Here is a 19906-nt window from a genome sequence, read left to right on the forward strand (position 1 = left end):
CAGCCTGATGTTATGCCCATAACAGACTCTGCTCTGGGCTCTGCTGGCAGTGCCCAGCTCAGACAACTGAAACCAGGAGTGGAGAAGCCTGTGCTGCAGTGTGAGCACAGCAGTGTGACACATGCCCTGCAGCACCTCTGCAAAGGGCTGGTGGGTGATGGATGGCTTGAGCTGTGGCCAAAGACACTCAGTCCTGTGGCAGCCTGATCCTTCCCAGCCCTGGCCCTGCAGGGGTGGCATCTGCAGCCCTGCCCACAGCAGCTTTTTCTCCTGGAAGGACATCTGGCTGAGCTCCAAAATTGTTGAAAAGGCAGGAATTTGTCTTCAGCCTCTAGAATTCAAGCAGCATCTTGCTCCAAGCCTCCTGCTCTGGCTCGTGGGCTCCATGCCCAGAGCAGCAGCAGCTCCGTGCAGGCTGGGGCTGGACCTTGCGTGGAGTCCGGCTGCTTCCCAGCCTCCAACCCGCCTCTCCCTCGCAGTACCCGAGTCTCTGCCCGCCCTCCTCCTCCTTGGGAGCTGCTGGGGCTGTGTGGGTGTTAACTCTGCTATTTGAGCTCCTGCAGAGTGAGGGAACAGTCTGTGTGTGAGGCTCCTCTTGCCATTTATAGCCGTGTTCAGGGCTGCGGCTCACGGCCCCTGGTGCGCTGGCGCCTGGTGCCAAGCACGAGACAAACACCCCATTGATGGGCTCCCACCGAGGGCTCTGGGCTCAGGGCTGGCTCAGGAGCTGGGGCTGAGCTGCTGGAGGATGGCACAGCCTTGGGCTCTCCTGTCCCTGAGCCCTGGGAGCAGCACAGGCTTGTGGGGGGTGAAGGTTGATAGCGAGGAATAAGCCTTGTCCGGGCTGTGCTCTGTCATTGAACCCTCCTGTCTTATCTCCTGGAGGGTCTGGTTCTGCCTTTTGTTGTACAAATAGGATTTCAGCTCATGGGAGAGCTGCTGTGGAGGCAGAGGAACGTGTCAAGGCTGCTGCTGTTGTTGTTCTGTGCATGGGGCAGCTCAGCTCCCAGGGCAGTTTGCTGGAGACCTCAGCTGGTGGTGAGTCACAGAAGGAAACCACAGATCTCCTGGGTCAACCACCTTCCCCCACCTCTGTCTTCTTGCATCCAGCCTCCAAGCAGATGCTCAAGTGTTGCCTCCAGAGCTGTTGAAAGAAGCATCATTATGGTTGTTAAAGCCCTTGAAGCTGCTGCAGTCCCAGCCCTGCCCTCACCCTGCCCAGCCCAGCACTGACCCACAGCCTCAGCTCCACGGCTTTGGGATCCCTCCAGGGCTGGGCACTCCCCCAGCTCCCTGGGCAGCCTGGCACAGGGGCTCACACCCCTCTCAGGGAAACAGTTCTGCCTCAGCTCCAACCTCAACCTCCCCTGGACAAACTTGAGCCCTTTTCCTCTTGTTCTACTTGTTACTGGGGAGCAGAGCCTGACCCCCAGCTCCCTGCAGCCTCCTGTCAGGGAGTGTCAGAGAGTGCTGCTGTCTCCCCTCAGCCTCCTCTTCTCCAGGCTCAACACCCCCATTCCCTCAGCCCCTCTCCAGCCCCTTGTGCTCCAGCCCCTTCCCCAGCTCTGTGCCCGGCTCTGGCCACGCTGCAGCCCCTCAGTGTCCCTGTGGCAGTGAGTGAGGGGCCCAGCACTGACACAGCCCTGGAGCTGCAGCCTCCCCAGGGCCCAGCACAGGGGTCAGTCCCTGCCCTGCTCCTGCTGCCACCCCACTGCTGAGCCCAGCCCCCCTGGGCACACTGCTGGCTCCTATTCAGAGACACACAGAGACCAGCTTGTGCTTTCCCTCCTGCTCCACCTGGGACAGCAGCCCCATTCCCCCCAAAACCCCACATGCTCTGCAAAGGCCACTGTGGGCTCATGGGGTGTCCCCCTGCCCCCTCCCTCCTGGCAACTCCTGCCCCAGTGCAGTGGCTGTGGGAGCTGTGCCCCATGCTTGGGGCTGCTCAGGCAGAGGCTGCTCCTGTGTTGCTCCATCTGGCTGCATCCCTCTGAGCTGACACCCCTTTCAGCTTGTAGGAACTTGATGCCTCTGACAAATTTTGATTGAAATCATCTGCTGGCACCCCAAGTTATTCAGGAGAATGACTGACAGCCATCCTTTAGGAAAGGAGGAAAGAAAGTCAACCTGCAGCCTCGAGCTGTTGCACGACTGAGCCACGAGATGGGCCAGAGATGGGGGATCCTTACACCCCCCTACCCCAACCCACTGCCCCTCCCAGCCATGCCAGGGGGAAATAATGGTACTTCCAGGAGAGAAAAGGGCTTGTGGGTGGGACTGTGGGTTTGGAGCCAGGCTGGGGTGGTGCCAGGGGAGGTGCAGGGTGAGCTGTAATGTGTTATCTCTCTCCCTGTACAAGTGGGAACACGCATCTGAGCTCTGAAGAGCTCCCATGGTGCTTCCAGCATGCCAGCCCTTCCCATCTCTCCTTCCTGGCTGGGAAGTCTCTTTTTGGGGTACCTCTGCACAGGGCCAGCACTTGGGGTGAAGCTGATCATTACCCTCTCCTGCCACCACAGCATATTTACCCTGCTTATCTCTATCAAAGCCCATTTCCAGCAAGAGCAGAGTCACCCTGCCTTCAAAGGGAAAGCCACCCAGCAGGCAGCTCCCCAGGGTGTTTGTGTGGCCTACATTTTTGCCTTGTAATCCAAGGAGGGGCTGGATGCACGACACCCCTCTGTCCCTCCTCCCTTCCCCCTCCCCTCTGCCATAGCCACGGGGCTGGCGTGGCTGCAGCAGCTGATTACTTTAAGCATCCCTCTAGTACTCTGCAATTACAGGTGGCTGGGACCTGAAATCCTGGTTAAATCCACATGTCCCCAGCATGATTCACCCAAGTGCTGCTCCCAGGATGGATCCTGGATGCATTCCTTAAAGACTGGACATAATGTTAACATGGCACTTACTAACCAAGCCTTTTCAAATCTCACCAGTGGAACCAGTTCAGCCAGTTTCTTCTCCTGCTCCTCCTCCCCTGAAGCCCTGAAGACAGTCCCTGTGTACTCTGATGGTGAAGGCTGAGGAGGAATCCCCTGCACAGAGATGTTTTCTCACTGCTGCAACGGGGCTGAGGAGGAATCAGTCCCTGAGGTGATGCCTGGCCGTGATGGTGATGAGCAGCACTGCTGGTTTGGGAAGGATAACACCCTCCCCAAATCTTGGCTGGTGGGAAGGCAGGAGGGGCACAGCCCTTCCCCAGGCTGCGACCCGCCTGCGAGGGGCCGCGTGTGCCCTTCCCCGCAGCATCGGGGCTGCTCCTGCCCCCGGCAGCTCATGGCTCCTGCAACGTGCCCTCCCCAGGCAGGCGGCTCTAGGACCCGACCTGCTCCTGTGGGGCCGGATCCTGCCGTCCCTGCTGCTGCCCGTGACGGAGGGCGCAGAGCGACGTGAGGAAGCGCATCCTCAGCATCATCATCCTCCTCATCCTCCCTCCCACGTCACGGGTGACCTGGCCCTGGGAGGGGCCGGCTACCCTCCACATCCCTTGGATGCGCCGGGGTTTGGGGGCGGTCGGTGTTGCTATTAGCGCTAATTACCCGGTAGTTAACTGGGCTGATGACTTGTTTTCCCCCGGGGGGCTGCATCGCCCCCAGCCCAGCCCCGGCGCTGCGGAGGGAGCACGGGGATGGGGCTCCGTGTTCCCATCCCTCTCCCAGCCGTTGGAACGGGGCTTTTCCTTTACCAAAACCCCCATTTCCTTGTCTCCCAGCGCTTCTTTCTTCGCTCTTTGGGATGGGGAGAATAAAAGGGCTGCTCGGGGCTTTTTGCGGGGCTGCAGGTGGGGGGAAAACAAAGGTGCACAACAGCCTCCGTGAGAGCCCTTGTCACCGTGGGAACAGCGTCTGCTGGGCTGGAGGAAAGGGATTTACTGGAGTAAAGTGAGCCCCGGGGAAGGCAGGATGATGCTCTTCCCCCTGGCACAGCAGCCCCGGGCAAAGGGCAGAAGCCCCGGGCAGAGCTGAGGCTCAGGGGGCAGCTGCCGCGATGCTCGGAGCTGGATTTTAACCACCCAGGGAGCTGGGGGAGTGCCCAGCCCTGGAGGGGTCCCAAAGGCGTGGAGCTGAGGTGCTGAGGGCCAGGGGTCAGTGCTGGGCTGGGCAGGGTGAGGGGAGCGCTGGGACTGCAGCAGCTTCAAGCAGATGAGAGCAGGGGGAGCTGCTCTGCTGCCGGATCCGTGGCTCAGCGAAGGCTCCTGGGCTGGGAGGGGGGCTGAGGCGATGGCAGAGGCTCATCCAACAGCAGTTGGCACTCCCCTAAACCTTTGAAAGCCGGGTTCCTGCCCTTAGCCTGCAACTGAGGAAAGCCACCCTCTCCTCAGCCCCATCACTGCCTCCCCCATCCCTCCTTTCATCTCAGGGGGTGCTCACTGCTCTCCCATCCCTTGACCTTCAGCACAGGGAGCACAAGCCCTGCCTTGGGAAGCCCAGTGAGCTGCTGGGGTGGTTACAGAGCTTCCCCCAACTACTGGCTGCTTCACAGGAGCTCAAGGGCTGGAAGGGACCTGCAAAGCTCATCCAGTGCAACCCCCTGCCAGAGCAGCACCACCTAGAGCAGGGCACACAGGGACTCATCCAGCTGGGCTGGAATGTCTCCAGAGGAGCCTCCACAGCCCATCTGGGCAGCCCCTTCCACTGAGGGCTGTGGGATCAAAGGAGTTGGGTTGGGTTCTGTTTTTTCTCTCTGCTCTAAGTGCAGCTGCCTGTGTTTGCCTCGGGGCTGCTGTGGGGTAAAGCTTAATTGTCTGCACAAGGTTTTCTTCTTGGTGGAGTTCTCAGCAGGAGCCTCCTCCTCCAGCTTGAGCTCAGAGGATGTTTGGGATGTCAGGGCTGACTTGCCAGCCACATTTCCTGGCACACAGGGAGGTGCCCTGTGGCAGAGTCTCAAGTTGCCAGCAGAAGGTGTTGGGAAGGGACACTGAGCCTGGCTGAGCCTGGTGCACCCTTGAAGCTGTGCACCAGCAGCACCCCTGGCTTCATCCAGACAGAGATGCCACCCACACCTTGTCCTCCCACACCTGGGGCTTTGTTGTAACAGGGGATTGTCCTGTTCAGCCACACAGCAGAGCCAGAGGGGCTTGGGGCCATGGGAGGGCAGGGACCAAGGCCACTCATGTGAGCAGCACAGCCTGGAGCTATGCTGGCAGCAGGTGGAGGTGTCAGGGGAACATCACCCCCTCAGACTGGACAGGGCAGTCCCCATGCCATGTGTCACACCCAGGGAAGACCTTTTAATTGTCCCTTTACAGGACATGGGCTGGAAAAAAGGAGGTGTTTTGTGCTTCATGATACTCATCTCCATGACTCCATCTGCCCCAAGCCCCCTGGCTCAGCCACCTGTGCTTCCATCCCTTGAGGCACAATGGGATGAGGTCAGCCCAGAAAATCCCCCTTTCCCATGCCTCTGAGCCCAAACCCAGCCTCACAGCATTGTCTGTATCACCAGCACAGCACCAAAACCTCCCCAGAGCTGCAGCAGAGCCAGGTTCTGCAGCAGAGCTGGGTTATTTGCTCACAGTGGGACTGCTGGAACGTCTCCCTGGTGACTCTGGGGCTGGGGCAGCTCAGGGCAGAGCAGAGTGAGACAGCAGGTAATAAATTCCCCTCACTCTGCCCTGTTTTTCAGGTATTTCAAGATTATGGCAACCTTTGTGTGCTGGCCCCTGGCTGACAACATGGGCTGGGAGCACGGTGCAGGAGGGCACAGCTCATTATGTACATGACTTTGGGGTTATCAGAGGAGTGGAGTAGAGGGAGATAGCAACACTAAAAGAGCTTTGGGCTAGAGAGCAGTCCCAAGGCTGAACTGATGGGTTCCTAAAGTGCATAAGCCACAGGGAGGGTGAACATTGTGCTCTTCACTCAGGGTGGGCTGTACAAAGCCAAGTGAGGCTTTTTTACCTTTGCATTGCTTTTTGAGGGGTATATTGGCACCTGCTTTGATAAATCAGCGTGGCACAAAGGAAATGATGGGGCTGTTTTCCTCCCCAGATGAATCCCTGCATGTCCTGGGCTTGGCTGGACTCAGTGACACCTCAGGCTGGAGCTTTTCTCCCCCAAACCCTCAGCACCTCTTCTCCAGTGGAAATGCAGCTTCACCTTGGCCAAAGTTTTGGCAGCAAGTGAGGATTTGGGCTAAAATCCTGAGCTGGAAGCAGAGTGGGTGTGATGGAGGCTCAGAGGCTTGTGCTTTTGGGAGCCCACAGTCAGTTTGGGCTTCGGTTTAGGCTGTTTCCAGGCTTTGAAGCTGGTGACTGTGTCTGTGCTTCACCTGCCAGGCTTTAAACTCTTATTCTGGCATAGGAAGGACTTGAAAGCTTTCAGAAAGGGGAGTGAGAAAAACACAACCCTATGATCCACTCCAGAGGGGCTTCAGAAGGGGAGACAGTGCTTTTGGGAGTTCACACCACAGTGAGTCGTGTCCTGGCAGCTCCTTGGCTGGAGGCAAAAGGCAGCACTTGCTCCAAAACCTTCCCTGGGAATGTTTCCATCTACTGTGCTGGGCTGCAGATCAAACCTTGGGTGACCTGTGGGGCTGACAAAGGGAGAATGGTCTCTTGGGGTTTGTTTAATGTCCCTGGGGCTGGGAAGGGACGTTCCTGGCCTCCCATCTCCCTTTGTTCCCAGGTTGGGCACTGCAGCGTGGAGCCCCAGCTGTGGCTGTGCTGCCCTGGGCTGCCCTGGGCTCTCTTTTGGTCCTGGCTCAGCTGGATGAAAGCTGTTGGGTCTTGGTGCTCACAAGGATTTCCAGGGGTTTTTAGGATGATGCCTGTGGCAGGGAATCTGCTCTGCAGGGTTTGACACAGGAGGGAGTGAGGATGCAATGGCAGCATCTCTCTGGGGTGGGAAGGAGCAAAGGGGAGAGGACCAGCCCCCCACAAGGATGGAGCAGGACCTGCTGGCTGCTTTCACATGGCTCAGTGTGTCCCACAGCCCCAGTCCAGTGTAGACAGGAGGTGCCATCCAGGACAAGGGGTGGTAGCACCTAAATCTCTCCATCAAAGCTCCCTCTGTGCAGGGGAAGGGATGGGTGGGTGCAGGAGGAAGGTGCTGGCTCTCCATCCCTCCCTCCATCTGTCCTCCCACCAGCACCAGCAAGAGGATTTGCCACAGACAGGCTGGCTGTGCTCAGCCCCAGCAGGTCAGCCTGCAGCCAAGCCCCTGAGCCAGGCAGAGCTCAGAGTTTTTACTCCAGGCTCTTGTTTTACCCCTCAGTGAAGGCTGATTGGGGCAGCTGCTGTTTTCCACTCAGGGTGATAACAGGGGAGCAGCACAAGGCTGTGGCATGTTCCTGGGCACAGAGGGACACCCCAGGGCTGGCTTGTTGGCTTTGCCTATCACAAAGTAAAGAGCTGAAAGCAGGCAGGAAAAAACACAACCCCAGTGGCTCCTGTGGCTGTGGGAGCCCCAGTGGCACCAGCAAAACTTCCCCTGGCAATGGGCAGCACTGATAAAGTTTCACCTCTGGGACACACCAGCAGTGCCAGCCTGTGTCCCCACATCCTCCACTTGCTATTGGCACCAGAAGCCACTCACACTGGTGAAGGGGTGAGTTACTGGTGTGCCATGCCATCCTAGGGGATGCAAATGAGGTGATGCCCATCATGGGGATGCTGCTGGTCCCTGTCCCTGCCTGTCCCTGCAGTGGGTATTGTTCTTGGCAGCCCCCAGGCAGGAATGTTTCCCTGCTGCTGCTGCTGCTGCTGCCACCAGTGAAAGTGGAGGCAGGAATTGCTGGAATAGCGATGGGCTGAGTAACAGCACTAACTTTATTCTCTCAAACAAAGGGCAGTGTCCCAGTGCTGAGGGCTGCTCAGGCTCCTGGCATGGAAGCCAGGGCTGGGGAGCATGGACAGCACCAGAAAAGCCATTGCCAAAGGGACTCCTGCCCCAAATTCCTGCCCTGGAGCCACTCAGCTCTGCCTGGCTCCCACCACAACCCCCTCTCCTGCTGCCCACCAGCCAAAAGTGCATTTCTGGGAGCAAAGGGGAGGTTGATAAATAGCACAAGAGGGTTGGGGTTTCCCTGTGAGACATTCTAGCAGTTTTCCAGCCCTTCCCAAGGCTCTTCCCTCTGCAGGTGTATCCCCAGCACCTCTCCTAACATTCTGGGGGTCTCTGAGCCTGATGCAGACACTCCACAGCCCTGAGCACCCCACATGCCTCTGCCACACTCCTTGCACCTCAGGGTGCTGTGGGGCAGAGTGCTGAGCCCCCTCCAGCCCTGCTGCCCCCTTCCCTGGGTCATTTCATGGGCAGGGAGGAGCTGGAGGAAACAGATCCCCTGGACAGGGCCTCATGAGCTCCAGGGGCTGTGGCAGTTCCCCCTAGCTCCAAGGAATGCCCTGAGTCCCCATGGAGCATCCCCAGAGCAGGATCCCAGCTCCAGGATGGTGGTTTCCCTTCAATACAGAGAGTGCTTTTGTGTCTGAGCAGGACCCATCCTAATGCTTTGTGCAAGCTGCCTCCCTGCCATGACCTGTGAACTGCTCCCTGCCAGGACCTGTGAGCTGCTCCCTGCCAGGGCTTGTAAGCTCCCTGCAAAGGTTTGTGAGCTGTTCCCTGCCAGGACCTGTGAGCTATTCCCTGCCAGGGCTTGTGAGCAACCTGCCAAGACTTGTGAGCTGTTCCCTGCCAGGACCTGTAAGCTACTCCCTGCCAGGGCCACCCTTGGCTGCAGGGCTCAGGACACAGCAGCACTTTCCAAAGCAAATATTTGCACAAGGCAATAACACGTGGGAAAGAGCAGGAGCACTTTGCTTCCCCAGCTGTGAGGGGAGGTTCCTGGGGAGCCAGACACGGTCAGTGGGGGCTCAGCTGTGCCCTGACCCGTCGCTGTGCTGAGCTGCACAGCTTTCAGACCTCTTCATGCTCTGCACCTCAGCACAAAGAGCTGTTTGATTTGCACAGCAGCAAAGGCATTGCTCTCAGCTGGCCCTGAAAAAAAGCCCTGCTGGGCACCAGCACAGGGAGAGCTCAGGGTGGACTTGGGCTGTGTTAGTGCCCAGCTGTGCCAGGGCTCTGCCATGTCCACCTGTGCCAAAGATGCTCCAAGTTGAGGAGTGAAAACCCCTCCTGCCCCAGTGGTGCTGGGGCAGCACGTGGGTGTGATGCTGCTTCCTCAGCACAGCTGTTCCCCAGGCTGGGTGCTGGGAGCAGCACACTCCACATCCACCCAGTTTTTCTTGGAAATGATGTAGGAATCAGGGAACAAGCCTGTGCAAAAGGCAAAGGCTGATTGATGGATTGGTACCAGCCCCAGGCTGCCTGGGCACCCAGCAGCACAGAGCATCCCATCATCACCCACCAGCTCCTTCTCACACCTTGGCAGACAGTGGCTGAACTCCAAGCAACGAGGCTGGGGGCTAATTGAGCATTAGGAGCCCAAAAGCCCCAGGTGAGGCCAGGAGAATGGCCTGGCTGCTGCAGCCAAGTCACCAATGGCTGGTGGGAGCTCTTCTTCCTCCTCCTCTTTCTCCTCCTCCTCCTCTTTCTCCTCCTCCTCCTTTCCAGGAGGCATCAGCTGTAATGTAAAGGTGTCAGCCCTGCTCCTGTTGTTTTTTAAATCCCTGTGTTTCATTGCAACAAGTCATAGAATCAGAGTCACAGAATGCTGGGGTTGGAAGGGACCTTTAGAGCTCATCCAGCCCAACCCCCTGCCAAAGCAGCTCCCACCTAGATCAGGTCACACAGGAACGTGTCCAGGTGGGTTTTGAAGCCCTCCAAGAAGGAGCCTCCACACCCTCCCTGGGCAGCCTGGGCCAGGGCTCCCTCACCTCAGCACTCAAACAGTTTTCCCTTGTGTTTCAATGGAACTGTTTGTGTTCCAGCTTCATCCCATCACCCCTTGTCCTGTCACTGGGTACAACAGAACAAAGTGTTGCCCCAACCTCCTGACACCCACCAGTGAGATATTTGTAACTATTAATGAGATCCCCCCCTCGGTCTTCTCCAGACTGAATAGCCCCAGGTCCCACAGCCTTTGCTCAGAAGGAAGATGCTCCAGTCCCCTGATCATCTTGGTGTCCCTGCACTGGCCTCCCCAGCAGTTCCCCGTCCCTCTGGAGCTGGGGAAAGTCCCTCAGCCAATGCCCAGGCTGTTCCTGGCCACTACCTAAACCCTGGGGTAACAGTGCAGCTCCTGGGGAAAGCCCCAGCCCCGAGCAGGCAGCTCCGAGCTGTGTCTCGGCTCTATCCCCACGGCCATCGTCCCCAGCGCACCGTCCCCAGCGCATCATCCCCAGCGCATCGTCCCCAGCGCATCGTGCCCAGCGCACCGTCCCCAGCGCATCATCCCCAGCGCATCGTTCCCAGCGCATCGTGCCCAGCGCATCATCCCCAGCGCACCGTTCCCAGCGCATCGTCCCCAGCGCACCGTCCCCAGCGCATCGTGCCCAGCGCATCGTCCCCAGCGCACCGTTCCCAGCGCATCGTGCCCAGCGCACCGTCCCCAGCGCACCGTCCCCAGCGCACCGTCCCCAGCGCATCGTCCCCAGCGCACCGTGCCCAGCGCATCGTGCCCAGCGCACCGTCCCCAGCGCACCGTCCCCAGCGCACCGTCCCCAGTGCATCGTCCCCAGCGCATCGTGCCCAGCTCATCGTGCCCAGCGCATCGTCCCCAGCGCATCGTCCCCAGCGCATCGTCCCCAGCGCACCGTCCCCAGCGCATCGTGCCCAGCGCATCGTGCCCAGCGCACCGTCCCCAGCGCATCGTCCCCAGCTCATCATCCCCAGCGCACCGTTCCCAGCGCATCGTCCCCAGCGCATCGTCCCCAGCGCATCGTGCCCAGCGCATCGTCCCCAGCTCATCATCCCCAGCGCACCGTTCCCAGCGCATCGTCCCCAGCGCACCGTCCCCAGCGCATCGTGCCCAGCGCATCGTGCCCAGAGCACCGTCCCCAGCGCATCGTGCCCAGCGCATCGTGCCCAGCGCACCGTCCCCAGCGCATCGTGCCCAGCGCATCGTGCCCAGCGCACCGTCCCCAGCGCATCGTCCCCAGCGCACCGTCCCCAGCGCACTGTCCCCAGCGCATCATCCCCAGCGCACCGTCCCCAGCTCATCGTGCCCAGCGCACCGTGCCCAGCTCATCATGCCCAGCGCACCGTCCCCAGCTCATCGTCCCCAGCGCACCGTCCCCAGCTCATCATCCCCAGCGCACCGTTCCCAGCTCATCGTGCCCAGCGCACCGTCCCCAGCTCATCATCCCCAGCGCACCGTTCCCAGCGCATCGTGCCCAGCGCACCGTCCCCAGTGCATCGTCCCCAGCGCATCGTCCCCAGCGCATCGTGCCCAGCGCACCGTCCCCAGCGCACCGTCCCCAGCGCATCGTCCCCAGCGCATCGTGCCCAGCGCATCGTCCCCAGCGCACCGTCCCCAGCGCATCGTGCCCAGCGCACCGTCCCCAGCGCACCGTCCCCAGCGCATCGTCCCCAGCGCACCGTCCCCAGCGCATCGTCCCCAGCGCATGGTGCCCAGCGCATCGTGCCCAGCGCATCGTCCCCAGCGCACCGTCCCCAGCGCATCGTGCCCAGCGCACCGTCCCCAGCGCATCGTCCCCAGCGCATCATCCCCAGCGCATCGTCCCCAGCGCATGGTGCCCAGCGCATCGTCCCCAGCGCATCGTCCCCAGCGCACCGTCCCCAGCGCATCGTCCCCAGCACATCGTCCCCAGCGCACCGTCCCCAGCGCATCGTCCCCAGCGCATCGTCCCCAGCACATCGTCCCCAGCGCACCGTCCCCAGCGCATCGTCCCCAGCGCATCGTCCCCAGCGCATCGTGCCCAGCGCATCGTCCCCAGCGCATCGTGCCCAGCGCACCGTCCCCAGCGCATCGTCCCCAGCACATCGTCCCCAGCGCACCGTCCCCAGCGCATCGTCCCCAGCGCATCGTCCCCAGCGCACCGTCCCCAGCACATCGTCCCCAGCGCATCGTGCCCAGCGCATCGTGCCCAGCGCGTCCCGCCAGCACGGGCGGAGCGAGGCTGCCGAGGCCGGGGCTCGCCCATCGCGGGAGCCGCTGCCGTCCCTCCTCCGTGCCGCCGCTGCCGCGGGGCTGGGCTCCAGCGCGGATTCCTGCGCCGCCCGTCACCGACCGATTTAGCGGCGGCGTCAGCGCGGCCGTGGGAGCGCCGGGCTCCGTGCGCTGTGCTGCCCCCGCGGGGGGAGCGACGCCTGGAGCGGCTGCGAGTCCCGGCCGTGAGCTGCCTGGGGCTGCAGGCGTGCGAGAGAGAGGGGCGAAGGAAAGTGCGTTGCTTTTCCTCCCTCCCTCCCTCCCTCCCTCCCTCCCTTCCTTCCTTCCTTCCTTCCTTCCTTCCTTCCTTCCTTCCTTCCTTCCTTCCTTCCTTCATCTCTCCCTCCCTTCCTTCCTCCCTCCCTTCTTTCCTTCCTCTCCCTTCCTTCCTTCCTTTCTCTCTCTCTCTTCCTTCCTTCCTCTCTCCCTCCCTCCCTTCCTCCCTTCCTTCCTCCCTTCCTTCCTTCCTCTCTCTCTCTTCCTTCCTTCCTCCCTTCCTTCCTCTCTCTCTTCCTTCCTTCCTCTCTCTCCCTCCCTCCTTCCCTTCCTCCCTCCCTCCCTTCCTTCCTTCCTTCCTTCCTTCCTTCCTTCCTTCCTCTCTCCCTCTCTCCCTCCTTTCCTCAGTCCTCCACAGGAGCTGTGCCACAGTCCCAGCACCATGCACTGGGAGTCACTCAAGCCCCACAAAGCACCCTGCTTTTAGCTTTGCCAGATGAGCACTGCTGGCTGAATGAAGCCACTTTCAACCAACAACAGAGGGTTGGGAAAATCTGGGGCTTTTTTCTCCCCTTCAGCCCCCACCTCCCAGAGCCACAGCAGTGTGCAAACCCTGCCTTGGGGATGCCAAGGTCGTGGTGCCACAGGTACCACAGCAGAGGGGAAAAGCACCACATGTGGGAACCAGGACGTGCCACCTTCTGTCAGGGGAAAGCCCAGAGCTGTTCTGTCCCCCCACCTCTGCAAGAGGAACCCCCAAAACCCCCAAACTCATTAGTTTTGAGGATTACACCACTGCAATTGTAGGAGATCCCTGCAGACCCCCTGGCAGAGCCCAGGGACCTCCCAAGCCCTGTGAGGGAAGCAGCAGGACGGGGGAGCTGCAGGGAACAACTGCTGCTTTTGGATATGAATCTCTTTAAACCCCTTAATGAAGGGTGATGAGGTGACAGAGCTCCCAGCAGCTCACTGCTGAGGATTAGCAGGCACAGCCCAAATGTGCAGGGGAAGAGCTGTGTCAGTGTCTGCTCTGCACATCCCTTCTGCAGCCTTGGCTGTTGGTGTTATGATGTTTACACATTAAATGTGTACATATATGTAGGGGACTGGAGGGGGGGTTGTCCCCACCTCCCCCAGGGATCTGCCCCCACCTCCCCCAGCCCTTCTGTGCACAAGATGGGACAGTGAGCAAGGCAAAACCACTTGCCTGCACCTTGCCCTTTGCTCTACATGTCCTGTGGCTATTTTGGTGTGCAGCCCTCTCTCCATCACCCTTCCCAGGGCTTGACATGGATTTGGCTGCTCTGGGTGTAGGGAAACTCTGATGCCATAGGGAAGGGGCTCATGGAGGTCCTCAGGTGCTGGGGATCAGCTCAGGGAAGGAGCCAGGGGGATAAGTGCCCTCTGTTGAAGACAAGGCCCTTGGAGGAGATGTTGGCTCCTGCCCAAGACAAAGCACCTGCAGGTGCTGGGAAGGAGCCTCTGTGGAGGCGTGGGATCAGGTTAGAGCAGCCAGGGCTCAAAATAGAGCCTCAGCCATGGGAGGCTCGTGGGTGCTCAGCCAAACCTGGGATGGAGGAGAGATACAGAGATATCTGAACCCTGGAAAATCACAGCTTGGACAGTGCCAGCTGCTGCCCAACAGGCTCCTCCTGGAAGGAGAAAGGCCATGAGAAACCACAACCTCCAGCCCACACTGGTAGGGTTAATTGGCCCATTTCCCTTGAAAGAATCCCTTAGAAAAGGCTCCAAATACCTGGAGAAAACCTTCCTCAACACCTAAACATTTGGAAGGGGTGTGGGGAAGGGGGATGAGGCTGAACAAACCACTTTCTGCTGCTCTGTAGCCAAAAGCAGAAGGTCTATGGGGCAGCTGTGCCAAGGCAGGGTGGGAATCACAGCCAGGGCTTGTCCCAGCTCTGCCAGGGAGGGGGATGCAAGGGGCAGGACCCCAAAAGAGGTGATGGGACCTCACATGGACCCTGTGGGCTTTGCATGCTCAGCTCTGAAGCTGCTCAACTCTATAGCATCCCTGACCCATCTGTGGCTGCTGTGCCCATGCTGAGCCAGGGCTGCTGGGCAGCATCCTGCCACCCACCCCACGGGGCTGAGACAGGGGATCTGCCTGTGATCCCCATCCCACATGGGGCTGCCATGGCCAAAATCAGCCAGGACAAGAGCAGGGGAGGATGTGTGATGTGATGTGATGTGATGTGATGTGATGTGGGCACAGGCACTGCACTGAGCTGGGCAGGGATTAGCAACACGAATCTATGGCACCAAACAAACTGATTGCAAAGGTTTAACCAGATCAGTGACTTAAAGAGCTTTAGCAGGGAAGGGAGAACTGAACCAAGATGTGCTTAGCACAGTCAGACCAGCACAGGCAGCCACATGCAGCAGCCACAGGCTCCCCAGACCTGGAAACCCATCAGAGCCAGGGCCAGAGCCTGGATGGGGACATGGGCACAGGCTGGAGGTGCTGGGGTAGGGGGAGATGGGGTGGTGGGAACAAGAAGTGCCCACCTTAGTCACCCCAATGGCCCTGGGACAGCAACTCCCTGCTGCATTGCTCTGCACCTGGGGGATGGGGGGCTGTCAACCCCCCAGTGACCCCCTCTCCCTTGGGCCTGGGGGGGTTGCAGGCTGTTCAGGGCAGGTCTGGGCGGGTGTGAGGTGACCAGACTGAAAAGAGAGGATTTAACAGCATTTCTCAACACATCTGGGCTGGGGGTTGGAGCACAGAGGTGCCCATCCCAGGGGCTGATTGCTACAGGATGGGGGGAGAAGATGAAAATGCACATGGAGTCAAAAGGAGCCAAAAACATGTCCTGAGAGGTTCTCAGCCCCAGTGTGGTGACCTCCAGGCTGGGCTCAGCTGCCCAAAGGGGCAAGTCAAGGGCTGGGGAACAATTGACACCCTCTGTAACTAATTGGGGCTGTAATGGAGTGTTAAAGGACTAAAGGCTGGAGGGTGGGGGCCATGAGATGGAGACTTAGGGGGTCCCAGGAGGAAAGAGTTAAAGGTGGGGCAGGGGGCTGAGGGAAATGGTCTTTAAATGCTGACACTGGCCTGGCCAGGGTAAAGGGGAGGGGAGAGCTGAGTGGGAGGATGCTGTGGGGGGAGACAGGGCTGGGGAAGGATGCTGTGGGGGGGGAACAGGGCTGGAGGGATGATGGAGGGGGGAATAGATCTGGGGGGATGCTTGTCAGGGGAACAGGGCTGAGGAGGATGATGTGGGGGGAACAGGGCTGGAGGGATGCTGGGGGAGGATGATGCAGGGGGGACCAGAGCTGGGGGATGCTTCGGGGGGAAACAGAGCTGGAGGGATACTGCGGGGGAGAGGCCAGGCGGGACTGAGGGCCCCGCGCTGCCGGCGGCCCCTGGTGCAGTTGCGCGGCGGCGGCTCCCGCACGGCTCCCGCACGGCTCCCGCACGGCTCCCGCAGCGCCCTCTTGCGGCAGAGGCCGGGAGAGGCTCCGGGACTCCTCCGTGACTTCTCGGGCCCCGACCTGGGGACAGCCTTGTGCTTTCATCCCCGTTGCCCTCTCCTTGCCTGTTTCCCCTTCCATCGCCTTCACTCTGTGCTCATCTCCCCTCCCACTGCCTACTCCCTGTCTCTGTCTCCCCCTCCATTGTTTTGCCTCATCCCTGTTCCCTCTCCATCACCTTGGCACCAGCCTTTTGGCAGAATTTCATCTCAGGGGAGTTTCTCTCCCTGCCCATGGGTGCTTATCCTCCTGCCATCCTCCCTGGCACCTGCCTGGTGCCCACTTTGCAGTGCCAGCCCTGGCCTGAAGGGGTTAACAGCAGGAAGGAGATGGGCTTAGCTATTAACATGCCACAATTTTCTTTCTTTCCCAGAAATTCTGTAACAAAATAATCTGATAAAACCAAGTGTTGGTGTGATTTATGTAACCCAAGTGCTGGCAGGAGGGCTGGAAGGGCAGTGGGGTTATGTAAAGCCCGATGCCCCTGAGGGCAGGGGCTGCTCCCAGGGCAGGGACCACAGGATCAAGCTGCTTCTCTGTGTTTTCCCCCTGACCTTGTGCTCAAGGTGCTGTGGGTTTTCTTCCCCCAGCTCTGTGCTCCAAACAGGCTCAGGAGCCTGCAGCAGGACTTTGCAGCTCCCACTGTGTGTCAGCCAGAGTGTTCTGGGGGTGACACGGGGCTCGTGTGCTTCATGGGGTATGGAAAGGGGGGTCACAGGTGAGGCCACCCACAAAACCAAAGCCATATGGCCCCTGGTGACATTGTGGGAGGCTTCTGGCTGGTGGCTGGACCAGCCCTGTCCATCCAGATGTGAACATGGGTGTGTGGGTGCTGGCATAGCCGTGTCTGTGGTGTGGGGACAAGGACTGCTGCATCCCCTCCAGCACAGCCTCAGGGAGCCCCAGGAGGCTGAGGGTCAGGAACATCTTGCAGGAGCTACTGCAGAAACCACCAGATGAGGATTTACCTGTAGAGATCTCTCTCAAAACCCCAGTCCTGGGATCCATGTGGGGATGGCACCAGAGGCAACTCAGAAGTGAGTTATGGCCACAATCAGCCACTGTGTAATGGGGCTCTGGGGTTAGTTTTTATTGTGGTGGTGTTCTTTTTCCTGCAAGAGGCATCACATCTCACTCCATCAGCCTGTGGAGCTGCTGGTACTCCTCCCCTTCAAAAGCCAGGTCTTGGATGTGGCCACAACCACCATCCCAGCACAGTTTAACTGCACTCCCAGCCTTCCATCTCACTCCAGGGGATGGATGGGACCTCACTGCCCTTCCTCATCCTTTGACATCCCGAGTGTGGCACTCCCTGGGCACCTGAAGCACTCAGGGATCCTCACTTGAGCTCAATGGGTGCTTATTTGCAGGGTGGAGCTCTGAGGGGACGTGGCATCTCCTCACTCTTCCACTGACCCTCCCTGACTGCATCAGCCTCCCCCACCCCACAGGAAAATGAGTGTGGGGTTGTGTTGGATGTCACAGTCCACAGATGCTGCAGGAACCCCAAGTGTGAGCAGATCATAACCTCACAGAGACCAAGGCCTGGGGAAGAGCTGGTGCATCCAAGGATTTGGAATGATTTTGCTCTCCCTGCTTCCATGGAGTTGATTTTTCCTCCTGGTTTCTTTTCCCAAGGTCTTTCCCTGCAATTCCTTTCAGTAGGTTTTGCTTTAATCAGGTCAAAAGCTGATTTGCAAATAATCACCAGGGAAGGGGGGGGGGGAAATGAGGGATTTAAGCCCAAGCTGTGCATTTCATACTATTAATTGAAAGCCTGAGAGAGATAACATGTCCCTTTGCCTGGCTGAGACCTGTAAGCTGCTATTAGCAGCAAACTCCCCCCTCCCCAGCCCAGGGAATCACCTCCTGCTTGGGATTACAGCTCCACACGCACGGCAGAACCTCTGGCAGGCAGCAATTTAGGAGGAAAGGATAGAAATCAGGGAGCATGGAGGAGATATGAAATGTCAGAGCATCTGTGAGCTCCACATAGGGCAGCACAACCCCCCCAGAGCAATTGGGGATGAGTAGGAGAAATGCATGATGCCTCCTCTCCCAGTGCCACTGCCTGACTTTGTTACTCTGGAGTCATTCTGGCAGCTCAAATATTTCTCTGCCACCCATTGCCTGAGCTTATTTGTGACCTTATACCGATTTTTCAGGACTCTTGAGTGTAGGTAGATATCAGCATCCTGGGTGAGACCCCAGACCCCAGTGACACTGCTGCAGGCAGCTCAATACATTCTCCACATCCCCAGAAGGAGGAAGGGGTGAATAATCAGAGAAAACCACCACTCTGGTATTAATTACACGCCATTAGCAGGGCTGATTTGCTAATCCCCTCCCCATTCTAATCACCCTCTCGGTTAAATTCCAGCCAGCACTAAGGACAACGCGTGTCATGAATAAAACATATCAAAGTTTAGTGCTGCCGGGGGCGGGACGCGGGGGCTCCAGCACAGACCCGCTGTCTCACACCAAAGCTGTCGCCACATTCATGAGTCAGTGAAATCCCACCCCCTCCCCTCCCTCCCTCCCCGCCCCCCTCAGCCCAAATCTAGTGATTCGGGGGGGGTTTTATCATTAAAAAAATGGCTAAGGGCAAGGGAGTTGTGGTTTCCCGGCGGGACGGAGGGATTCATGCAGCCTCTGGGGAAAGCCACTGCGAAAGCTGTTGCTGCAGAGCTGAGCCCCGGTGCCGGGGGCTCGGGAGCCGGTAGCCCCGGGGAAGGCGAACGCTGCGCTGCGGCGGTGTCCGGAGCGGGCTCGGAGGGTTTTCCCGGCGGGGATGCGAGGATGCTGTCGGGTTCTGAGCCCTCCATCCCGAGGCCGGCTCAGGGTTGATGGGGACAGCGATGCCGGGGCGTTGTGGCCGGTGAGGGATGCTTTGTCCTCAGCCCCCACCTCCGCTTCTCGGTGGCTCGTCGCCCGGCCGGAGCCCGCAGCGCCAGGCTGTCCTGCAGGGTGACATTGGGGATGCACAAGGACTCTTCGCTGGAAGCGCAGGATTAGTGTCACTCTCCCGCTCAGTCATCAAAACAGTCCCAAAAATCCGGCCTGGGATGGAGACGGTGCCGGTGCCACGGTGAGGATCAGTCCTGTCCTGCTCCCTGCCCCCGCAGGGGTGCGCAGTCCGCAGTCCTTTGTCCGGGGATGTGGGGTGACCCCGAGCCCGCGCGATCCCCCCCTGAGGCTGGTGCGGGGGGTACGTGGAGGCTGCAGCCCAGTCCCAGCACGAGGCACAGTCCCACCAGTATCCTGCTGGCTCAGGGTTTTGGGAATCCCCTCCTGGGGGGCAGCGGGGCTGGGATAGGTCCTGCTCCAGAATGTGACCCCTGAACCTGCTGCCTTTAAGGAGGGATGTGACCCCAGAGCGGGCTGGGGGTGCTGCCAGCAGATTTTCCCCCCATAAACACCTCCAGGGATGCCAGACCTTGCTGGGCCCCTCATGCACCCCAAACTCTGCAGGGTTTTACAACCCCACAAGGGTTCCCAGACCCTGCTGGGTCCCCCCACATTCACTGTACACTCCTGGACCCCTGTCCCTGCAGGGTCCCTCAAGCACCCCAAACCCCCAGGGACTCCCCCACCCAGATTCCTCAGGGCACTCCAAGGTCCCCAGATCCTGCTGAGTCCCCTGGAGTCCCCCAGTCCCTGAGTCCCCTAAGGAACCCCAAACACCCCCAGACCCTTGAGGCTACAGCTGAGGTTCCCAGGCCCTGCTGGGTCCCCTCACCCCATAGGGTCCCAACCCATCAGACTCCTCGGGTGATCCCCAAGGTCCCCAGATCCTGCGGGGTCCTCCAGCCCCCCTCATGCCCTGCAGGATCCTCCTGGGACCCCCAACCTCTCCCAACTCATCGGGTACCAACCCATCAGACTCCCCAGGCTTCCCTCAAGGACCTCAGACCCTGCTGGGTCCCCCCATTCCATAGGGTCTCCCTAACCTTGCAAGACCCCAACCTCTCAGACTCCCCAGACCCCGCTGGGTCCCCCCAGCCTCCAAGGGTCCCCCAAGCCCTGCAGACCCCCAACCTCTCTGAGCCCTCCTCAAGGACCCCAGACCCCTTCACTCCACAAGGTCCCTCAAACTCCGCGGGGTGCCCTGGGGATCCCCAAACTCACCCGGACCCACCAGTTCCCAACCCGTGAGACTCCCCCGGCCCCTCTCAAAGACCCCCCGTCC

General features: G+C 59.7%; 1 protein-coding gene across 1 annotated transcript; it reads left to right on the forward strand.

Annotated features, from left to right (window-relative positions):
- Positions 1-3109: 3109 nt before the first annotated feature.
- Positions 3110-12099, forward strand: LOC133627672 (uncharacterized). Its single transcript, XM_062014281.1, has 3 exons — positions 3110-3168; positions 3304-3389; positions 10133-12099. Exons 1-3 carry the CDS (start codon positions 3110-3112, stop codon positions 12097-12099), a joined length of 2112 nt encoding a protein of 703 aa, XP_061870265.1.
- Positions 12100-19906: the final 7807 nt, after the last annotated feature.

The sequence above is a fragment of the Colius striatus genome, chromosome 24, assembly GCF_028858725.1.
Source record: "Colius striatus isolate bColStr4 chromosome 24, bColStr4.1.hap1, whole genome shotgun sequence".
NCBI lineage: Eukaryota > Metazoa > Chordata > Aves > Coliiformes > Coliidae > Colius > Colius striatus.